General features: G+C 45.1%; 1 protein-coding gene, 1 long non-coding RNA gene and 1 other non-coding gene across 14 annotated transcripts in view; 2 read left to right on the forward strand and 1 right to left on the reverse strand.

The window, feature by feature from the left end:
- FAM149A (family with sequence similarity 149 member A) overlaps positions 1–20,906 on the reverse strand; it is a 55,405-nt gene that overhangs the window by 28,774 nt on the left and 5,725 nt on the right. For 4 of the 11 annotated variants that reach the window (XM_078366087.1, XM_078366083.1, XM_078366086.1 and 1 more), the window contains exon 1: positions 3,022–3,192. The exons of 1 other annotated variant lie outside the window; for it this stretch is intronic. Coding sequence is in view for 2 of the 10 variants with exons in the window: in XM_078366082.1 (XP_078222208.1) it covers positions 18,596–18,654 (59 nt within the window). In the remaining 8 variants the exon portion in view is untranslated. Of the gene's footprint in view, positions 1–2,495; positions 2,767–3,021; positions 3,193–18,595; positions 19,114–20,906 lie in introns of those variants that run through there. 6 more of the 11 variants (XM_054252684.2, XM_078366085.1, XM_054252683.2 and 3 more) reach the window with 2 other exon arrangements.
- On the forward strand, positions 3,575–18,740 carry LOC144581696 (uncharacterized). Of its 2 annotated transcripts, none has more exons than XR_013532750.1 (3): positions 3,575–3,748; positions 14,845–14,927; positions 18,610–18,740. It is a non-coding gene; the product is annotated as an uncharacterized LOC144581696 (long non-coding RNA). The 2 variants fall into 2 exon arrangements; XR_013532749.1 differs by lacking the exon at positions 3,575–3,748 and adding an exon at positions 4,092–4,223.
- Positions 15,836–15,954, forward strand: LOC118152409 (5S ribosomal RNA). The gene has a single exon (XR_013533551.1). It is a non-coding gene; the product is annotated as a 5S ribosomal RNA (ribosomal RNA).

The following is a 20,906-nucleotide window of genomic DNA, read 5'->3' on the forward strand; positions in this document are numbered from 1 at the left end:
TGGGGAGCTGATGTTCCATCCAGTGGTTTTCACCTCCAAATGGAGCGTCTGCTCTGCTGAAGACCACCTGTCCTGCTCTAGCTCCTCCTCTGCCTTTTGTGCAACGTCAGAGCTAAATTCAGAATGGGATGCATGCCAGTTTGTTTGGTGTTCAATGAATAATTTCTTCCTCTAGGAAATTCACTCTTTTTCAGGGGAAAGGGTGGAATGTCTTTTCAAATTAAGAAGAAAATTATTTACAAAACAGAGGAACTCATGTCACTTCACAACGCACCATATCCTTTCCAGAACCAGGCTTCCCACTGTCTTGGATGCAGAGCTGAGGCCAGGACGTCCTGGGATGCAGGGGATGGGGAAATGGGAAGGTGGGTAACAGCCACACAAATTATTATGAGTTGGATGCCTTAAAACTCCCCTACTTCCGGTCGGGCGCAGTGGCTAACGCCTGTAATTCCAGCACTTTGGAAGGCTGAGGCAGGCGGATCACCTGAGGTCGGGAGTTCAAGACAAGCCTGGCCAACATGGAGAAACCCCATCTCTACTAAAAATAGAAAAATTGGGCCAGGCGCGGTGGCTCACGCCTGTAATCCCAGTACTTTGGGAGGCTGAGGCAGGTGGATCACGAGACCAAGAGATCGAGACCATCCTGGTCAACATGGTGAAACCCTGTCTCTACTAAAAATACAAAAATTGGCTGGGCATGGTGGCGCGTACCTGTAATCCCAGCTACTCGGGCTGAGGCAGGAGAATTGCCTGAACCCAGGAGGCGGAGATTGCGGTGAGCCGAGATCGCGCCATTGCACTCCAGCCTGGGTAACAAGAGCGAAACTCCATCTCAAAAAAAAAAAAAATACAAAAATTAGCCAGGCATGGTGGTACATGCCTGTAACCCAGCTTCTTGGGAGACTGAGGCAGGAGAATCGCTTAAACCTGCGAGCGAGAGGTTGCGGTGAGCCAAGATTGTGCCATTGCACTCCAGCCTGGGCAACAAGAGTGAGACTACATCTCAAAAAAAAAAAGAAGCCTCCCCTACTTCCACACCATTTCTCCATCGTTTTTCTTCTCTGCCCCTCCCCTCTGTGTCTCCTTTTGAGCAATTTTTTTGAGCTTCAGAGTTCAGTGTAATAACATACAAACTTGACCACACAATTCACACAAAAAAACTAGGTGAACAGGAATTCAAGCCCATATCTCAATGACTACCCAAGAGTACAAAAGAGATAGGAATGGAGTTTCTTCTGGGACCCAGGCCACCGACCCGCATGTCTCTCTAGGACCACAAGTCACCGACCCGCATGTCTCTCTAGGACCACAAGTCACCGACCCGCATGTCTGTCTAGGAACACAAGTCACCGACCCGCATGTCTGTCTAGGACCACAAGTCACCGACCCGCATGTCTCTCTAGGAACACAAGTCACCGACCCGCATGTCTCTCTAGGACCACAAGTCACCGACCGGCATGTCTCTCTAGGACCACAAGTCACCGACCCGCATGTCTCTCTAGGACCGCAAGTCACCGACCCGCATGTCTCTCTAGGACCGCAAGTCACCGACCCGCATGTCTCTCCAGGAACACAAGTCACCGACCCCCATGTCTCTCTAGGACCACAAGTTACTAACGTCATGAATTAAGAGCAAAGCCTAGAACATCCCTTTCTTTTTCTTCCACATTTTTTTTAGTTCTTTGGTTTCTCTGTTTTCTAACCAAGAATTGTACAGATCCTCCAGGCATAATGTCGAACCTCTTTAATCCCCATGTGAATTACGGACTAGTATATAGTCTACACAGTCTAAGGAAGTCTACACAACTTATCAGATGCATCCCACAAGCGTTTGAAAACCTTTACGTGGTGGCCTGTCTACGAAGCTTCCATTACACAATACATAGACATGCAGGTTCTACACCAGTCCCCCGTCCATGCTCTTTAAGTGTAGCAAGGCTGCTGATGTGGGGACAGGACCCAGGGCTTCGTGGGGTGGACTGAAGCGCAGACACGGAACTATAGTGCACTCATTTGTTGGTGCATGGAGGTTGTGGGGGGGTTCCAGTCTCCATGACTCCATTCCAGTCACGGAAAGTTATTTTTTTAGGTTGCTTCTCGACAGCCCACAAAGCTCTGCCACACTGCTCTGTAGAAATTCTAATGTCAGACACTGACGGCAGCTTTCAGAATCTTCTACTCCTAGGTGACATCAGCACTGTACTCTAAAGTGCAGGCTGGTTTTCTGGACACACAGGGACACTCCAGGGTGGCCATGGGAAGCCGCTCCTCAACACGCAACACTCACACCCCCTGACCGAGACCAGCAAGTCCCAGGCGCGGCCGCGGCGACGGAGGAGTCCCTTTGGCGTGAGCCGTGCCCCGGCAGGCCGGAGGATTCCCAGGTGCCCGCAGGGAAGTCCGGGCCAGACGCAGCAGGCCCGGGCAGAGGACACCGCGCACGTCACCCGCGGAGCGGCCAGAAGGCGAGCCCAGCTGCGGACGAGACTCACCCGATCACGATCAGCCCCAGGCCTGTGCTCTCGGAACCCGCGCGGGGCCCCGCGCTAGGCTCGGGCACCGTCAGGGAGGGGCACCGCGCGCGGGCCCCACGCGGACAGCCGGTCACGCGCGCCCGCGGCCCCTGGCACCCCCGGGCTGGGGCTCCCCGCCCGCCCGAGGCTGCGCCCACCTCGCTATTGGCCCAGCTCAGGCGGCCCGGGCGCGCCCGGGGTCCGCGAGGCTCGCGTGCCCCTTCCCTCTCCAGATCCTCCCCACGCCCGCGCCGGGCGCCGCCTCCGCCCCCGCCCTGCGCTGCGCCCTCGCCGGGCCCGGCCCCCACCCGCTAATCCAGGCAGCGCCCGCCCACCCCAGCTCCCCGCTGGGCGCGCCTTCCCAGCTCCGGGCCGGGCGGGTTCCCAACCCAGGGCCGCTCCCCAGCAGACAGCCCGGCCTCCCTATGCCTTCCGGGTGTCAGGGCCGGGGCTCTGCAGGCAGGTGCTGGCTGCCCTTCCCTCTTCCAAATTGGATTTCACCCACCTAAGAAGGAAAGAAGAGCCACAGGACCATCGCCTGTCCCCGCCCCATCAAAGGCTGCGGACACCGGGCTGGGGCGGGGAGTGGGCGACTGAGGTTAAGAAGTGAAGCCTGGATCCGTCAGTGCGAGCTCCATGACTCCATCTACGGGAACGTAGGTCTAAGCAGGCACTCAAGACCTGGCCCTTCCACGCCCGTCCTGCCCTGCAGGCCCACACGGCCAGCCACGCCTCCGGCACACCCGGGGCTGCCTCCACCTGCGTGGTTAACATGCGCTTGATTCCGTTTTGGAGGCCCAGGATGACACCAGGAGCAGAGCAGCTGGACTCTCCTGTGAGCCGGTGAATCAGGCAAGCTGTCATTTTCAAATGCTCAGGGACGTAGGGGTGAGGGCGCGGAGGTGAACTGCATTTTCTGAGCCTAGTCTCAGAGGGTGGGCACTGCACTAGGCATGCCTTTCCCCGTAACAAACACCCCATATGTAAGTAATCAAGTCATTTTGTTACGCTCATAATGCACAGAATTCAGGAATACCGGCAGGTGCAGTGATTCTTCTGCTCTACGTGGGGTCGCTCAGTGGTAAACAGGTGGAAGGAGGTCCGGTCTGGAGGGTCTAAGGCTTCGCGACAGGGATTTTAGTCATGACAGTTCACTGAGTGCGTACACGTTTCATCCCGGTCCCGCCCTGGCCAGTCTCTTTTGAGAGCTGAGGCCATCTAAGTTTCAACAGGTACAAATTATTTCTCCTGCTCAATATCTTGCGTTTACAGAAGTAAATCATGTCTTTCTGAGATTTTGGTAAAAAGCCCAGTTTATTTCTGATGGACCACCCCACCATACCCATAACAAAACCAGTGGTCCAGCCAGGGTGGCTCACGCCTGTAAGCCCAGCACTTTGGGAGGCTGAGGTGGGTGGACCACTTGAGATCAGGAGTTTGAGACCAGCCCGGCCAGCGTGGCAAAACCCCAGTCTCCACTAAAATACAAAAATTGGCTGGGTGCGGTGGTGTGTGCCTGTAATCCCAGCTACTCACTCAGGAGGCCGAGGCACAAGAATCACTTCAACCCGGGAGGCAGAGGTTGCAGTGTGCGAAGATGGCGCCATTGTACTCCAGCCTGGGCGACAGAGGGAGACGCCGTCTCAAAAACAAACGAACGAAAAAAACAGTAATCCATTGTTGAACTAAGGACACTGGGATCAAGTGGTAAGTGGTCAGAAATTATAAAATCAATGAGATTTTAAATCCTGATACATGTATATATGTATATATGTGATGTGTGTGTAAGTGTAGCCATATCTATCAGGAAAACTGATGGTATCTGAAGTCCAGCCTGCCCTGCTGATATTACTTTTTTTTTTATTGTGTATAGCTTGTTTTTTCTTTTTTTTAATATAATTGCATTTTAGGTTTTGGGGTACATGTGAAGAACATGCAAGATTGTTGCATAGGTACACACATGGCAGTGTGATTTGCTGCCTTCCTCCCCATCACCTATAACTGGCATTTCTCCCCATGCTATCTCTCCCCAACTCCCCACCTGCTGATATTACTTATATTGCCAAGGGCAGGAAGATGGACATGACAGAGAAACAGAAGAAAGCAGCCTGGTGTGATGGCTCACACCTGTAACCACAGTTGCTTTGGGAGGCCAAGGTGGAAGGATCACTAGATCCCAGGAGTTCAAGACCAGCCTGGGCAACAGAGCAAGACCCTGCCTCAAGAAGAAAAGTAAAATTCAAACACAAAGACATTTAAGATCCAAACATAGGCCAGCTGCTTTTACTTTTATATCTATTATTTTACATATATGCTTACATATATTATTTTACATATGTTACTTATACCCATAGTAGGTAGATACTATTACCACTATTTTGTTGATGAAAATACTGACAGAGGCTTTAAGTAATATGTTCGAGGTCACACAGCTAGGATGCATATGTGTGAATATGTCCCAGATATCTATTGTCCCATAACAAATCACCCCAAATGTAGTAGATTAAATCCACAGCCATTTTGCTATGCTCGTAATCCACAGAACTGAGGAATTCCGGCAGGTTGAGCGATTCTCCTGCTCCATGTGGGGCCGCTCAGTGGCATATAGGGAGAGGGTGGCCTTGTCTGGAGGGTCTGAGAAGGCTTCACTCACGTGTCTACACCACGCAGTGGGGAGTGGCTAGAAGCATGGCCTCAGATGGACCCTCTCTCATGCGCCCTCCACACTTCTCCAACTAGCCCCCTCCAGCGAAATAGTCAGAATTTCTACATGGCGGCTTACGGCTCCAAGAGAGCAAGGTAGAGGCTGCCAGCTCTATTCAAGGGCACCCAGCAGTGTCTCCTCCATGTACTCCATGATCAAAGCAGTCCCAGAATGAAAGAGTTGGGGCCGGGCGCGGTGGCTCACGCCTGTAATCCCAGCACATTGGGAGGCTGAGGCGGGTGGATCACGAGGTCAAGGGATCAAGACCATCCTGGTCAACATGGTGAAACCCCGTCTCTACTAAAAATACAAAAAAGATTAGCTGGGTGTTGTGGTGCACGCCTGCTATCCCAGCTACTCGGGAGGCTGAGGCAGGAGAATTGCCTGAACCCAGGAGGCGGAGGTTGTGGTGAGCCGAGATCGCGCCATTGCACTCCAGCCTGGGTAACAAGAGAGAAACTCCGTCTCACAAAAAAAAAAAAAGAAAGAAAGAGTTGGAAAACAGACCCCCCCCCACCCCAACAATGGGAAGAGCCGACGGCCCTCTTTAATCTGCCTTAACCCTCCTCTGGCCACACGTCATTTACACCGCTCCACAGGCACAATACACCCAGCTCTCTCAAGATGCTCAGAAGTTTCGTCATCTAAAGCACCTCCACATGTGGATGAGGCTCCTGCTTGGGGTATTTCCTTTACATCTGAAGACCTGTGAACTAAAGAGAGAAGGCAGCAACCTTCCCCACATCCAGCCGACAATGGTGAGACAGAGCCAGGACAGCAGCAATGGGCACCTGTCCAACAGGAGGGGCAGCAGAGCCACACAGCAGCCACTGAGGGCTGCAGCAGGCCGGGTGGCCTGTGCCTTGAGGAGGACTCACGTCTGCTCCCTGCCTTCTCCACAGCCCTTAGCTCTGTCCTCTGGGCTCTTGCTTCTACCCTCTGAGACTTCCTCAGGGATAAGAAATGGCCAAAGTTTGCAGCTGAGTAGCCTCCCTGCTTTCTTCCAGAGAAGGCTGGAGAAGGAGCTCCAAAAATCTGTGCCCCTAGTTCAAGCCAGGGGCGCTTCCATCACTCTGCTGCCAATACAGTCCTCTTAGAACCCTGTGTTTTCTTCGAATTCTGTCAGAGTTCACCCCTTCCATTATTTTATCAGCATTCACCCCTTCCATTATTTTATCAGAGTTCACCCCTTCCATTATTTTATCAGAGTTCACCCCTTCCATTATTTTATCAGAGTTCACCCCTTCCATTATTTTATCAGAGTTCACCCCTTCCATTATTTTATCAGAGTTCACCCCTTCCATTATTTTATCTGAGTTCACCCCTTCCATTATTTTATCAGCATTCACCCCTTCCATTATTTTATCAGCATTCACCCCTTCCATTATTTTATCAGAGTTCACCCCTTCCATTATTTTATCAGCGCTCACCCCTTCCATTATTTTATCAGCATTCACCCCTTCCATTAGTCACAAAGCACAATGGCTTCTCTGAGATGGGCCCTTGGTCCACCTTTGACATAGATGTGGGACAAGTCTCTTATGATTTTTTTAAAGTCCTATTGTTTATCCTAGAGGATGGGTGAGATGCCCCTAAATATGACATCTTAATAAGACAAACCTTTGATTTCACCTTTACCACTGCCTAGGATTTGATCTTTGCGCAGAGGCCGTTTTCAGTTTTGCGCAGAGAGCTGGTGATGGTCAAAGTTTCAGGAACCCACCAAGTCCTGACTTTTACATTTCCTATGACTTCTGTTCAAAACCTGAACAGTTCCTTAATTCATGTTTCTCTTCTCTCAAATTTCAAAACCTAAAACTATGTTGCTTGCTTAAAGATTAAAGTGATAAAATCTTCACGTTGGATTGGTTTAGGTCACCACTGTCCAGTAGAAACATGTGAATACATACAATTTTAAATCTTCTAGGATCCACATTTATAAAGTGAAAGACACAGGGACAACTAATTTTAATGATATATTTTATTTAATCTAATATAACTAAGATATTATCATTTTAGTATAAAAATAGTAGATATTTTACATTTTTGTGTAGTAAGTTTTGAAATCCAGTGTGTATTTTACACTTATATTTCATGCATCCAACAAAGCTCTAATATCCAGTATCTTTTAAAAACTTAAAAACAAATTTTCAAGAAAAAAAAACAACCCCATAAACAAGTGGGCAAAGGGCATGAACAGACACTTTTCAAAAGAAGACATATGTAAACAATCATATAAAACAATTACATAAATCAAGGTTCAACATCACCTACCATTAGAGAAATGTAATTCGAAACCACAGTGAGATACCATTTCACACCAGTCAGAACAGATATTCATAAAATGGCAAAAACAACAGACCCTGGCGACCGGGATTGGAATGACTTCACTGACTCTCCTGGGTCTCCAACCTGGCCTTTCTCCTTGAAGACCTTGTGACCTGTCAGCCTCCATAATCAATCAGCTGAATCCTTGTAAGAAATCTCTTTATACAGACATAGAGAGATACAGATTTTGAGGTGGACATAGATCTCCTATTGGCTGTTTCTCTGGAGAACCCTAATACAATGTTATTTGTACTTAGTGCATATGACTTTCCATCTTTCTTTGATTATTTAAACCCTAATTGAGAATTGAAAAGTATATAACTCTTTCTGTCTTATTAAGTGTTTTACATTTTAGTCATAAGGACCCTGGCACCAGTAATTATAGTCAGTAAATAGGAAACCTCAATTCCTGAAGTAATAGGGTCTGCCTTAGTGAAGCAGATGACCCTCCATCGTGCGGTGGACCTCATCTGATCTCTGAAATTCTCTGGTTCACTATTTGCAAATTCACCTATTTGCTAAAATATAATTGCAACCCCCAAAATGATCTGTCACCTCTGCAGATTTTAGACTTCCCAAGCCTCCACAATCATATGAACCAATTTTTTTAAAAATCCCTCTCCCTTTCCACATACGCAAACACACACACACACACACACACACACACTCACTCTCTCTCTCTTTCTCTCTCTCTCACGCTCACTAACTCATCCTGTCCGATCTGCTTCTCTGAAGAACCTGACTAGTACTCTGGTGAAATTGGAATAAAATGTGGAGTTTAGCTGATGGTAACGGACTGATGTTGGTTCTTTAGTTGTGACACCTGTACCAGAATAATAGGAAGCCGCTTTTCTGTAAATCTAAACCTGCTCTAAAATAAAAAGTCTGTTTTAAAGATGCTTTCATTAACCTGCTATACACATTTAAATATATTTTACAAGTTAGCAACTTCCTTCAGAGAAGACTAATAACACAATATCATGTTTTATTGATGCCCCGCCTCCTGAAAGGGGGAGATACACACCACTGTTGCAGACGTGATCTACATCTGTAGGACGGATGCTGAAAATGAGTACATTGTTTTAAAATGAGTCCAGGAAATTGTAATAAAGAATATGATATTAAATAACAGGATTTTTCTTCTATGAGAATTTTCTAGGAATAGCCTACGTAAACCAAGATATAGCTCTAGATTGGGACTGAAAGGTCGCATGCAATAATAGTGAAATGTTGGCATGTAATATCGGGAGAAAGCCACCAGATGTCAGCAGTTCCCCTCTTTCATCGCTATTCCAAAAAAAAACTTTCCCAGATTTATGTCTTTTTGGTAAGATTTAGGATTTGCTGAATTTTCATCCCAGAATAGATGAGAATCCTGTTTAAATCATAAGTGACCACACACAGCCAACAGAGAGTGTCACGACAAGGAATGTGCACGGCGGATGGGGTGCTTTCGCTGACAGGCACTTAGGGCCAAGACCAACGCCGCTTTCTCAAAAACCTCACAACCACCACCTGAACAAAACCTTCAGCCACCTGAAAGGTGTTTACTCTCTCATGCAGAAAAAAACAGGCCAGCAACATTTAGTGACCTCCTCAGGCTACACAGCTTTCTCCAGATCAGTCCAGTCTGGCTTTAAAGGTTTAGCTTTCAAAGATTTATCTCAAACCCAACCTGCTGATTTCTGTTAAAGTTTCTTTCATTATCAGCCTGTTGTAAACACAACAAATGTGTTCTACCGTGGGATCCACTAACATGCATGGAACATGTACCACATGGCAGGCCCTGTTTTAAGCACTTGATCTGTATGGCTGTATTCCAGCTTCACAGTCATTCTTTGAAGGGGGCGCTACTGTTTGTTGGTGCCATTCTGCCAGTGAGAAAACTCAGGCAGAGAGGTGGACGGAAAGGCAGAGGCACCTCGGTCGGCTGTGGGCAGCCTGGCTGGTTCAGCACCACACCTCCAGCCCTGCAGGGCACAGCCCCACAGCTCTCTACAAATCAGAGACGCTAAAACTCCCATTACATGGCAAAGATGAGCAAGACACTTTAAAATGGCCATGAATGTTGTATCCAAAAAGAGAAGATGAAAAATACTTAGACTTTTAACGTGAAGAGCATAAAAAGCCTAGAAAGTCCCAGGCAATCAATGAGGTCCACAGGCTTATAGAAAATTGTAGAAAAAGATAGAATTACTACATTATTCAACACAAAACACCCAAGGTCTAAAAGAGAATAATTATTAGGTAGCATCATATGAAATTGTCCATATTATACTATTTGAACCAGAGAAACAGAAATTTCATTGTTTCAACCTAATATAATGAGCAAATGGGTTCAGTGACATTCTTTAGTATCCAATATTTTTCTTACTTTTGCACATTTGTTTACTGTATCAGTATAAAGTGAAAAAAAGAAAAAACAATCTAAAAACTTTTACCAAAATTTTGATAATCAGTCTTTCGAAATAAAAATACCTAAATATATTCTATGAAGAGTTCACCTGGGCAAACTGCAACATCAATAAAGCCAAATTTTCCAGAAATGTGTTTTTCACTGTCCGATTTATTCTTTTAAATAGCACAGCAGAAAATAGACTTTGTAGTAATCACTAGACCACTACTGTACATTATATTTTATGTAACTGAATAAGACACAGTCGATCCTTATTATTTTCTGGTTCACTCTCTGCAAATTCACCTGCTTGCTAAAATACATTTGTAAGCCCCAAATCCACACGTGTAGTGCCTCCATGCCCCTCCGCACACGTGCAGAATGACACAACCGAGTCACTTCGAGTGTGTGCAGATGCACAAGGTGACCCTGCCTTGTTTGAGCTCTCCCACTGTAAATGAGTGTGCACTTCTGTGGGTCTATTCAGTGCTGTGATAGGTTTTACAAATTGTTGTGCTTTTGGTTGGCGATTTGGCTGTGTGAAGCTGTCGGGTGTTCCCAAGTGCAGGAAGGCTGTGCTGTGCCTTAGGTAGGGAGTATGCGTGTTGATCCGCTTTCAGGCATGAGGCACAGAGAGTGCTGTCAGTGAGCTCAGTGTTAGCAAGTCACCACCATGTATTAAAGAAGGAGTCTTTAAATAGGAACAGGCATTAGACAAGATCAGGTATTATTAGTTGACAAAAATGTTGAGACTGGAGGCTCGCAGGAAGCTCGCCCTGTATTTCCTCTGCAGCTGTGGGTCAGCATCCACTGCACCATGGTTTCTGGTGACTTCACAGACCATGAGCACCAGGGATCATGAGAACTGATTATCTCCTCTACCGCCACTCATATTTATACATTACAATGCGATGTCTTCATAAATCTATGACTAAACGTCACAACATACAGATGGAATTGCAGAACACTAGAATTGTGGGACTGCATGGATTTTGTATGTAATACACGATCTAAAGTGAAGAACGTGAGTGCAGCGGCGAAGGGGCGGTGCCCGCTATCTGGGGTTCGCACTGCAGTCTGCTTGTCAGATCAGAATCGATTCAGTGGTTGTCAAATTCTAACATGCAGCAGAATCACTGGAGGGCCGGGGAAAACCCCAGTTTCTGGGCCCCGTCCCAGGCTCTGGTGCAGCAAGTCTACGGTGAGAATGTGGATTTCTCAGGACCCCACGCGCTGCTGGTACTGCTGGCCCAGGATGCACCTTGATAGCCACCACCCTGATTTGTCTGTTGCACATTCCATCCTCCCAACACATTCCCACCTAAAAACCTGCTTGAGCCCAGGGATGGTGTCATATTGAATTGTGTCACCCCAGCCTCAGCATATAATAGACCTTTATGAAAAGTAGAGGAACTAATCGAAGCCTTCGTATTCCAGAAAGGAAAAAGTGAGCCCTCAGAAGGGCAGGCCTGCTGCTGCTTGGCGAAGAGCAGGGAGCACAGCCCAGGGTCCTGCGAACCTCCAGCCCAGGAGGCTGCTAGGGTTTCTCTCCACAGCTTTAACTGTTGTAAGTAAAACTGATTCTATCTTTGGGTGGGGACACCAGCAGAACGTCCTTTCTAAATGTAAACCAACAAAGCCGTCAGATGCCAGGGTAATGCAGGATACCCAGGGAAAACTTAGGTCTGCCTTAAGACACCACTTGGGAGAGCACAGAGGTTCCTCTTTACTCGGTGCTCCCGGGCTCTCGGCTGACCAAGGCTGAAAGGAGAACTCGGGCTGCCAGACACTCTCAGGATGACTGTGTTCCTGCGGTCTTTCTCAGACACCTAAAAAAGCAGGAGCCTCTTCTTCCTCTCCCTGCCGCAGCTCCTTGTACAGAGTCAGGCATGAACATGCTTCACATGCAGCTTTCTTCCTATTTTAGACCCAGGAAAATACCAGCCCAAGTTGTTGCAAAAGAAGAATGTAAAGATCATAATTGCTCATGTTTAATCTCTGAAGCTGGGATGTGTCTGTCTTCAACAGCATCTCACAATGCTAGCTGGAAGCCCTTGCCACAAAATACAAAGATCAGTCCTCCATGTCAAACTCATTAGAGCGGCTGTTTAAAAAGAACGTAAATAAGTTTTGGTGGGACGTAGAGAAAAGGGAACCCTCACGCATCGCTGGGGGAAATGTAAAATGGTGCCACTACTATGGAAAAATCCTTTGGCGATTCCTCAAAAAGTGAAACGTGAAATTACCGCACGATCCACCAATCCCACTTCTTGGCATATACCTGAAATAATTAAAGGCAGGGACACAGGCCAGGTGCCCTGGTTCATGCCTGTAATCCCAACACTTTGGAGGCTGAGGTGGGTGAATCGCTTGAGCCAGGAGTTTGAGACCACCTTGGGCAACACAGGGAGATCCTGTCTCTACAGGATCCACAGAAAATTTTAAAAGTAGCTATGTGTGGTGGTATATGCTTATGCTTCCAGATACTCTGGGAGGCTGAGGCAGGAGGATCACCTGAGCCCGGGACATCAGGGCTGCAGTGAGCTGTGATCATGCCACTGCACTCCAGCCGGAAGGACAGAGCAGGACCCCATGTCTTAAAAACAATGCTCAGAGCAGCATCATTCACGTAGCCAAACAGGGAAACAAGCCGAATGTCCATCAACAGGAGAATGGATAAACAAATGGTGGTATATATTAATACATATAATGAAATGTTCCATCCTAAAAAGGAGTGAAAATCTGATTCATGCTATAACATAGATGAACCTTAAAACCATTATGCCAAGTGAAATAAGCCAGGCACAGAAGCACAAAGATTGTATGACTCCACTTAGATAAGGTCCCTAAAGCAGTGAATTTCATAAGGAAACTAAATAATAACAATAGTGAAAACAAAACCTTATACTTTGTAGTTGCTATATAATAGTTTACTGTGTGTGTTCAGTATAAAACCTAGCACCCAGCTCTTCTTGAAATGAACCAACTCCCTGTAAAGCCACCTTATCTGTTCTCCCCACATTCTCAGCAAGTTCCCAGGCATCTCAAGACTGCTGTTTTTCTTACGGACCAGCTGCAAGGTCACAGGGCAAGATAACACCCAAAGAATGTGCAGTGTGTTTCTCACACTGCTGTTTTCAAATGTAACGTACGTCACAGGACATTTTACAAATTAACTAACTGTTCTCGGAGAACGGTGGTTGCCAGGTGCTGAGGAGAGGAAGGAACGGGGAGTGACTGATACTGGGTAGTGAGTTTCGGTTTGAGATGGAAGATGGTGGTGACCGCACAGCATTATGAACGTGGTACTTAATGCCACTAAAAAATACACTTAAAGTGGATACAATAATCAATTCTATGTCATGCATATTTATCACAGTCATTAAAAGTCACCTCCCAGCTTGCAGAATGTAGTACGTAGCCTGAGAGGAAGTCAGGACAATACATGACTCCCGTCTAACCGTGACCCACCAGTGAAGGCCTGCGGAGGGGTGGGGGGTGCTGGGGAAGACGCCTTTACTCGCGTTCCCTGAGCAGCTGAGTGCGGGCCAGCTCTACAAGCAAGGCCAGTCTAGGAACCCAGCATCCAGGTCTCTTAAAAAAAATCCATCTCCAAATACCATCACACTGGGGTTCAGGGCTTAACATGTGAACTTAGGGAGAGACAAAGAAAAACAACAACTTGGGACCCTGAAGGAAACTAAATAATAACAATAGTGAAAACAAAACCTCATACTTTGTAGTTGCTATATAATAAAGTTTACTGTGTGTGTTCAGTATAAAACCTAGCCCCCAGCTCTGCTTGAAATGAACCAACTCCCTGTAAACCACCTTATCTGTTCTCCCCACATTCTCAGCAAGTTCCCAGGCATCTCCAGACTGCTGTTTTTCTTACAGACCAGCTGCAAGGTCACAGGGCAAGATAACAGCCAAAGAATGCGCAGTGTATTTCTCACACTGCTGTTTTCAGATCTAACATACATCATAAGACGTATTACAAATCAATGAACTGTTCTTGGTTCTGGCTTCTGTGAACCTGTTAGCCGCTGCCTCATCCTAGATATATAAAAAGGAGGCTGGGCGCGGTGCTCACGGCTATAATCCCAGCACTTTGGGAGGCCGAGGCAGGTGGATCACGAGGCCAAGAGATCAAGACCATCCTGGTCAACATGGTGAAACCCCGTCTCTACTAAAAATACAAAAATTGGCTGGGCATGGTGGCGCATGCCTGTAATCCCAGCTACTCGGGAGGCTGAGGCAGGAGAATTGCCTGAACCCAGGAGGCGGAGGTTGTGGTGAGCCGAGATCGTGCCATTGCACTCCAGCCTGGGGAACAAGAGCAAAACTCCAACTCAAAAACAAAACAAAACAAAAACAAAAACAAAAAAAGAAAGATTTGTAGCAAAAAAAAAAAAAAATACCCATCACCTGGGTTCAACCATGGTTAATATTTTACCATATTGTTTAAATCTAGACATGGATTTTATTCTGGATCATTTGAAAGGAAGTTGCATATCATACATATCTTACCATAAATATTCTAAAAGAATGTTCTTCTACAGAATCCTAATACTGTTACATCTGAGGACATTAATGATAGTGTCCCAAACTAGTACTCACTCCAATATTCTAATCTAATTTTCCCAAATGTCTTTTACAGCTCTATTTTTAAACTAGCATCCAATCAAGTTTCCCTATTTTTAATTGTCCTTACATCTCTTTTAGTCTATTTTAAAGAAAATGGTTCTTCCACCTTTCCCCAGACCTCACTGACGCTGACAGTTTTAAGGACAGCAGGTCCGTCACCTGTTAGGAAAGCCTACAGTCCACATTCACCTTACATTCCTTCACCAATGGCTTCCTCTAGACTTTTTCACAGCATCTTTTCTGTTTATCTACAGGTCCTTTGTCAGCAATGTTTTCACTGAATACAAAGAAAGAATTGAGATGAGCGAGAAACGAATGAAGGGAAAAGGAAAGACAGGTACCAGCTATTCTGACCTCCCTGGCGGGCCTAGCGTGGGGCCAGCCAGGAAGTCACTGCCTCGGTACGTTCTTGGGGCTGGATCTGGTTGACACAGTTAACAGAGAATGCAGGAAAACGAATCGCTGGGGCACTTGAGTCAGACTCTCAGGAGCCATGAGGATTAATTATATCAAGAGCCAAATGTATTCATCAGGTCCAAGGTTAAACTCCACCCCAAAATCAGGACAAAGACAAAAGAATCAGAAGCAGAACTTCGACAGAGTCAGAAGAGAGCAAAGACAGACAACTGCTGGGTGTAGGATGGCAGCACCACGCTCGGTTTTAGGCCCCCACCAGGTAGATGAACCTGCAGCTGCTGGGTGTAGGATGGCAGCACCAGGCTCGGCTTTAGGCCCCCACCAGGTAGATGAACCTGCAGCTGCTGGGTGTAGGATGGCAGCACCACGCTCGGCTTTAGGCCCCCGCCAGGTGGATGAACCTGCAGCTGCTGCTAGGACAGTCATCATATGTTCGGGTGCATCTGAATATCAATTCCAATCAATGTCTCCGTTATATCTTCTGTAGGATCCCAAGATTTTTTCAGGGTAATTTTGGTACGCCCCACTAAAGAAATTTCACTGTAAAGAACTGAATGTACTAATTTTTAAATTGTCACTTTAATAAAACTTTAAAAATACATATTTTAAAAATATATTTTAACGATTTTTTTATAGATCCTCAAAATTATATCATTTATGCTAGAAATCAACAGTCAAAAAAGATTCAAAACGTTAAATGTTATATGAAACAAATATACTCACTAGAGAAACACGAACATTAGTGCCTGGCAAGGATTACAGTTGTCAATATTTAATGATGAGGCTCCCTCCAAACCCTTAAGTGAAACCTCTAATTAAGAAAGTGCTGTCTACGGTCGTACCACCCTGAACGCTCCCGATCTCATCTGATCTCGGAAGCTAAGCAGAGTCGGGCCTGGTTAGTACTTGGATGGGAGACTGCCTGGGAATGCTGGGTGCTGTAGGCTTGTGAAAAAATTAAAAAAGAAAGAGAGAGAGAAAATGCTGACGTACAGGACAGCCTTTCCCTGGCAACGCATCCTCTAACTGCTTCTCCATTTCTTCTAGTAAGACAATGCTTACTCATCACTGCCTTTCTAGTATGAATAAAATATTTGATTTGGCAGACAACAAATATAACTGATAAGAAACACAGTTATAAAAATAAACTGGAAGAGAGTTGACGCAGTGAATGCTTTTTTGCTAAGAAGTCATGCTTTTATGACGAAAGGCATTTGTTACCTGTACTTTGAAATGGACTGCTACGGTCTCTTTATCAGGACTAATAGGAATATTATTTTGGGAGAGATACTTTTAGATTACTAACATGATATTTAAATTTTTATTGGAAAGAGGATAATTCTTTGGAGTCATTTTGTTCCAGTGGAAATAACATGAGTTACTTTAGAAGTAGATTTGAATCCTCATTACTGTCTTAATTCATTAAAAATACCTGGTTATATCTATGTGTGGAAGATATAGATTCTTCCCAGGAATTGAATCTGACATTTTTTACATAGCAGCTAGGTGGAATTAGGTCATTTCTTATTCTTTCTGAGTCTCAATTTCTTCATCTGTAAAATGGAAACAGAATTCCTACCTTGTGTGCATGTTTTGGGGATTTGTGCTCATGTCCATAAAACATGCATGCTGTGTGTGGTGCCGAGCAGATCCCGATATACCAGCCGCTACTTCAAATGCTGAGAACCCTGGCTTTGTGGACTAACGAGCAGGTGATCAGTGATCGCCTCAATCAGTAAAACATGCTCACAAAAATGTTAAAACCAGTAAGTAAAACACGTCTGCCGGAGACCTCTCCTGGGAATACAATCACCCGCTCATTTAAAGTGCACTTCATATACTGAAACTGTTATTTCCTTAGGATTTAATTTTTTGCACTAAGTTAGCAACAAAACTTCTATTTGTTTGAGGGGAGGTGTTCATTTTATTCAAGGGGTTCTATTTGTAGACTCTTGGTTGGAGTGGATTATGAAGAGTCCCGTATCTACAGGGATGGTTTTCAAGCCTTCACACTGTTTGATATCAGGGAATTGAATTAAATGTTGCATTTTAAAATAAATCCCCACTTTAACTTTCTATACAACTAGCAACATTCTCTGCAATAGAATGATTAACATCAAAACCCTGGTGTGAACAGGAGCTCCCAAGGTGAGATGTGCCCTCATCCTCATGACTGACATCATGCACACGTTCCACAGTATTTGAAAATAATTTCGAGTTAGGGTTATAAACTAAAGAAGGCAACGATTCTAAGAAGACTATGGAAGTATGCACGCATTTGAGAAGAACATTTTATCTATTTCAACTTTGCCTTCATAATGTGTTTATAAACAACAGAAGGGAAAGTCTGAGCTTGGCTGTTTCTCTAATCACTGCCAAAGGCCATCAGTTTCTTAATGATATTTAATCGTTGCAAAGTTCCATAATCTTTTATCATGACAAAGCCTTTTCTGTGCTTTATAAAAGGTGGCGTCTTCATTGAGTATTTCTGCCTCTCAAACAAAGAGGGGCGACTTATGATGTTATTCAATATATCGTTAATGAATAGTATTTATTCATTTGCTTGTCTAGTGAATCATGTCCTGTAAATATGTGTCTGTGTAACACTATTTAAAGACCATTAAATGTGAAGGTAACTTTTTTAAATCTTTTGCCTATGAATTGTAAAATTCTGCATATCTAAAAAGGTATGTGGTTTGATTGTATAAAATGAAACAAATATCTGCACCGCAGCCATGAGAAGAGAGCGTCCTGTGTATGTGAAGGGTATGTGGTGTGGTACCTGTAAATGCTAACTGACATTTTTTCCCTGGCTTTTTCACTTTCCTTTGTTGCTCCTCATTTTGAATAATCCAAAGGAGTATTTTGAGAGAAAGCAATAGACTGCACGCCCCATGGTTTTAATGCTAAAACAAAACCTAAATTTATAAGCTAGGATGAAAGCAGGGATAAGAATCAGAAAGTGCCTCCTTCCAGGCAGTGGGTGCCTGGCTGGAGGCTGCATCCCCGTGACCACAGCACCCAGACACTGGAAACTGGGCATATCCTCAACTCCAGATCATCTGAACAATGTAAAGAATTGCATCTTCAATCAGAGGGTCCTATTTGAATATTGCTTAGCCTCGTATTTTAAGGACAGTAAAAGATAATGTCATCGTTTGGCTGTTTTTTTTTTCCTTGGTGTCCTGAAATTTTTTGCTCAGTGTGGTCTAAAGGTATCTTAGTAAAGTCTACCTCGGTGGTTTTCAAACTATCTGTAGCGTCAGAACATTTTTCCAATGCATTGCACATAAATACTTTTAAAATATAAAAATAAATAGGAAAATAAAATGGTAAGATGGATACACAAAATACGAATCCAAATGTAATTATCAGAGTCAACAGACAGAATGCTCCTCTGCCAATTGCTGTCACATTTCTAAATGCTTACACATAAATACTTTTAAAATATAAAAATAGGAAAATAAAATGGTAAGATGGATACACAAAATATGAATCCAAATGTAATTATCAGAGTCAACAGACAGAACGCTGCTCTGCCAATTGCTGTAACATTTCTAAACGCTTATTCTCCCCTTCTGTACTTACCTCTTCTTGGACAGGCAACAAGTCACTAACTGGGAACTGCTAGCTAATGACACACACATTGAAGAGCACTGTTCCAGCGGAGAAAGGAGACACCCCTCATCTCAGCGGGTCTGGAAGCACCCGGCAACCACCGTAATGAGCGCTCTTATCTCGCCCGGCGTGTGATGTCATCTGCTGTGTCGTTTGTGATCCCTGTGTGTGTTCAGCATCACCCGACCAGGCAAAGCTGCCTGCTTATTAACTGCCTGCCGCATTCCACCATGAATGTCCAGCCCTGAGCCTGGTCCCTTCTCTGGATGTTTTCCAGACCTCAGCTCAAGATGTATCCAGAGTGAATTCCTCATCTGCCTGACAAACCCGCATCTTCTGTGATCCCACTTTACGAGTGGTGCTCCTCCCAGCCACGTGACATCTTCTCAGCACTTCCTTCACCTCACCTACGTGTTGCCAGTCTTGTGAGATTTGTCAGTTCAGCATCTTCCTTTTTACTGTCTTCATTCCTCGGCTCCACGCCTCTCAGCTGTTTATGCCTAGAGCCTCCTACTAGCTCCCTGCGTGCTTACCTCAATCCTAAGGCACAGCCTGCTCATGCCACTCCTCTCCCTCAACAGTGGCTTCTCCTGTGTTTACTAAACAGAGTCTGGTATCCAAGGCTCTCCCTAGTTTTCTCTTAACGCTTTTTCACAAAAGCTGTGCTCCTAACAAACTGAAAGCCTCGTGCATGTGGCTCTGTGCCTCCATGCATCTGCTCGTGCTGCCCTGGTCTCCTCCAGTGCCCTCCCAAGCCCCAGACGTCCATGTGCCCCAGTTTTACACATTCTCTAGAACTCGGACCCCTGCCACCTCCCCTCCCTGCTGCACGATCTCCGGCATCCTCCTCTCTCTTAGCTGTGTGCTCACAGCAGTGTGTCTGAAACCACTCTTGGATCATTTGCCTTATTTTTCCTGCTTTTTGATAAGATCCATTTCCAGTTCTTCCCCTGATTACTCCAAAATCTAGCTCCATGTGGATCTTAGATGGAATAGATATTTGTTAAATACAGGTTGACAATTAATTAAATGATACACTAACCTTCACTGCAGATCATGGCAATAAGCTGTACTTTATACAGAAGATGCTGACTGTGGGTAATCAATAAAAATATATTTAAAATAATGTACATCAGGTAATAGTAACAGGTATTTACTGATTGCTTACGTACCAGCCACCGCAGAGACAGCTTTGTATAGACATCTCTTTTAATCCTTACAATGTCTCTTTGAATAGGCATTCTTACTAACTCCCATTTTATGAATGAGAAAGTGAGGCTTAAAGAGGTTAAATACGGTAGCCAATGTGAATGCTTAGTTAGCATTCTAAGAAAAATTATAAAATGGGATTTGAATCAAATTCAGTCTGACTTCAATCTGTGCTCTAAAAACTATACTAATTTACATGAGCTGCTGCGATTACGCAGTGCTGAAGGATTCGAATCCCATAGGGCTGTCATTACGAGCTTGGCACAAGTCAAGGGCCATGCTTGTTAGATAAGAAATTAGAAAACATTCAAAATGTGTTCTGTAAACACACCGCAAAAGAACGTGTAACTGATAACTCAAATACAATTTTCAAGACTTAAATATAACAACAAAGAAACAGGATGATTTAAAGCAAAAGTCTACTGCACAAGACAGTGGAACAAAACTGTTTTCTTGGGTTTAAGCAAATACTCGACATGGAAAACCAAGTTGAATTCATTTTTATTTTATTTTATTTTGAGATGGAGTTTCGCTCTTGTTATCCAGGCTGGAGTGCAATGGCGCCATCTCGGCTCACCGCAACCTCCGCCTCCTGGGTTCAGGCAATTCTCCTGCCTCAGCCTCCTGAGTAGCTGGGATTACAGGCACGCGCCACCAGCCCAGCTAATTTTTTGTAGTTTTAGTAGAGATGGGGTTTCACCATGTTGACCAGGATGGTCTCGATCTGTTGACCTTGTGATCCACCCGCCTCAGCCTCCCAAAGTGCTGGGATTACAGGCGTGAGCCACCGCGCCTGGCCGAATTCATTTTTATTTTTAATGAAAGTAATGGTCATATGACTGAAATAGAAAGTAACAGTCATATGACAGTTGTGCACTGAGCTCACCTTTCATCCCTGGGAAAATGCTCAGTCGTAGCAGAAAGCATTATTAACGTTAGAAAAACTTTAAGACAATGAAACATAAAGACCCAAGACAACAGTTATTCTTAAAGAAAGACACTTAAGTCGCCCCTAGATTGTTGTAAGATCAGAAACCCAAGACCGTGGATTACATGAAGAAGAGAATATTTC

Source organism: Callithrix jacchus, chromosome 3, assembly GCF_049354715.1.
Source record: "Callithrix jacchus isolate 240 chromosome 3, calJac240_pri, whole genome shotgun sequence".
NCBI classification, from domain to species: Eukaryota; Metazoa; Chordata; class Mammalia; order Primates; family Cebidae; genus Callithrix; species Callithrix jacchus.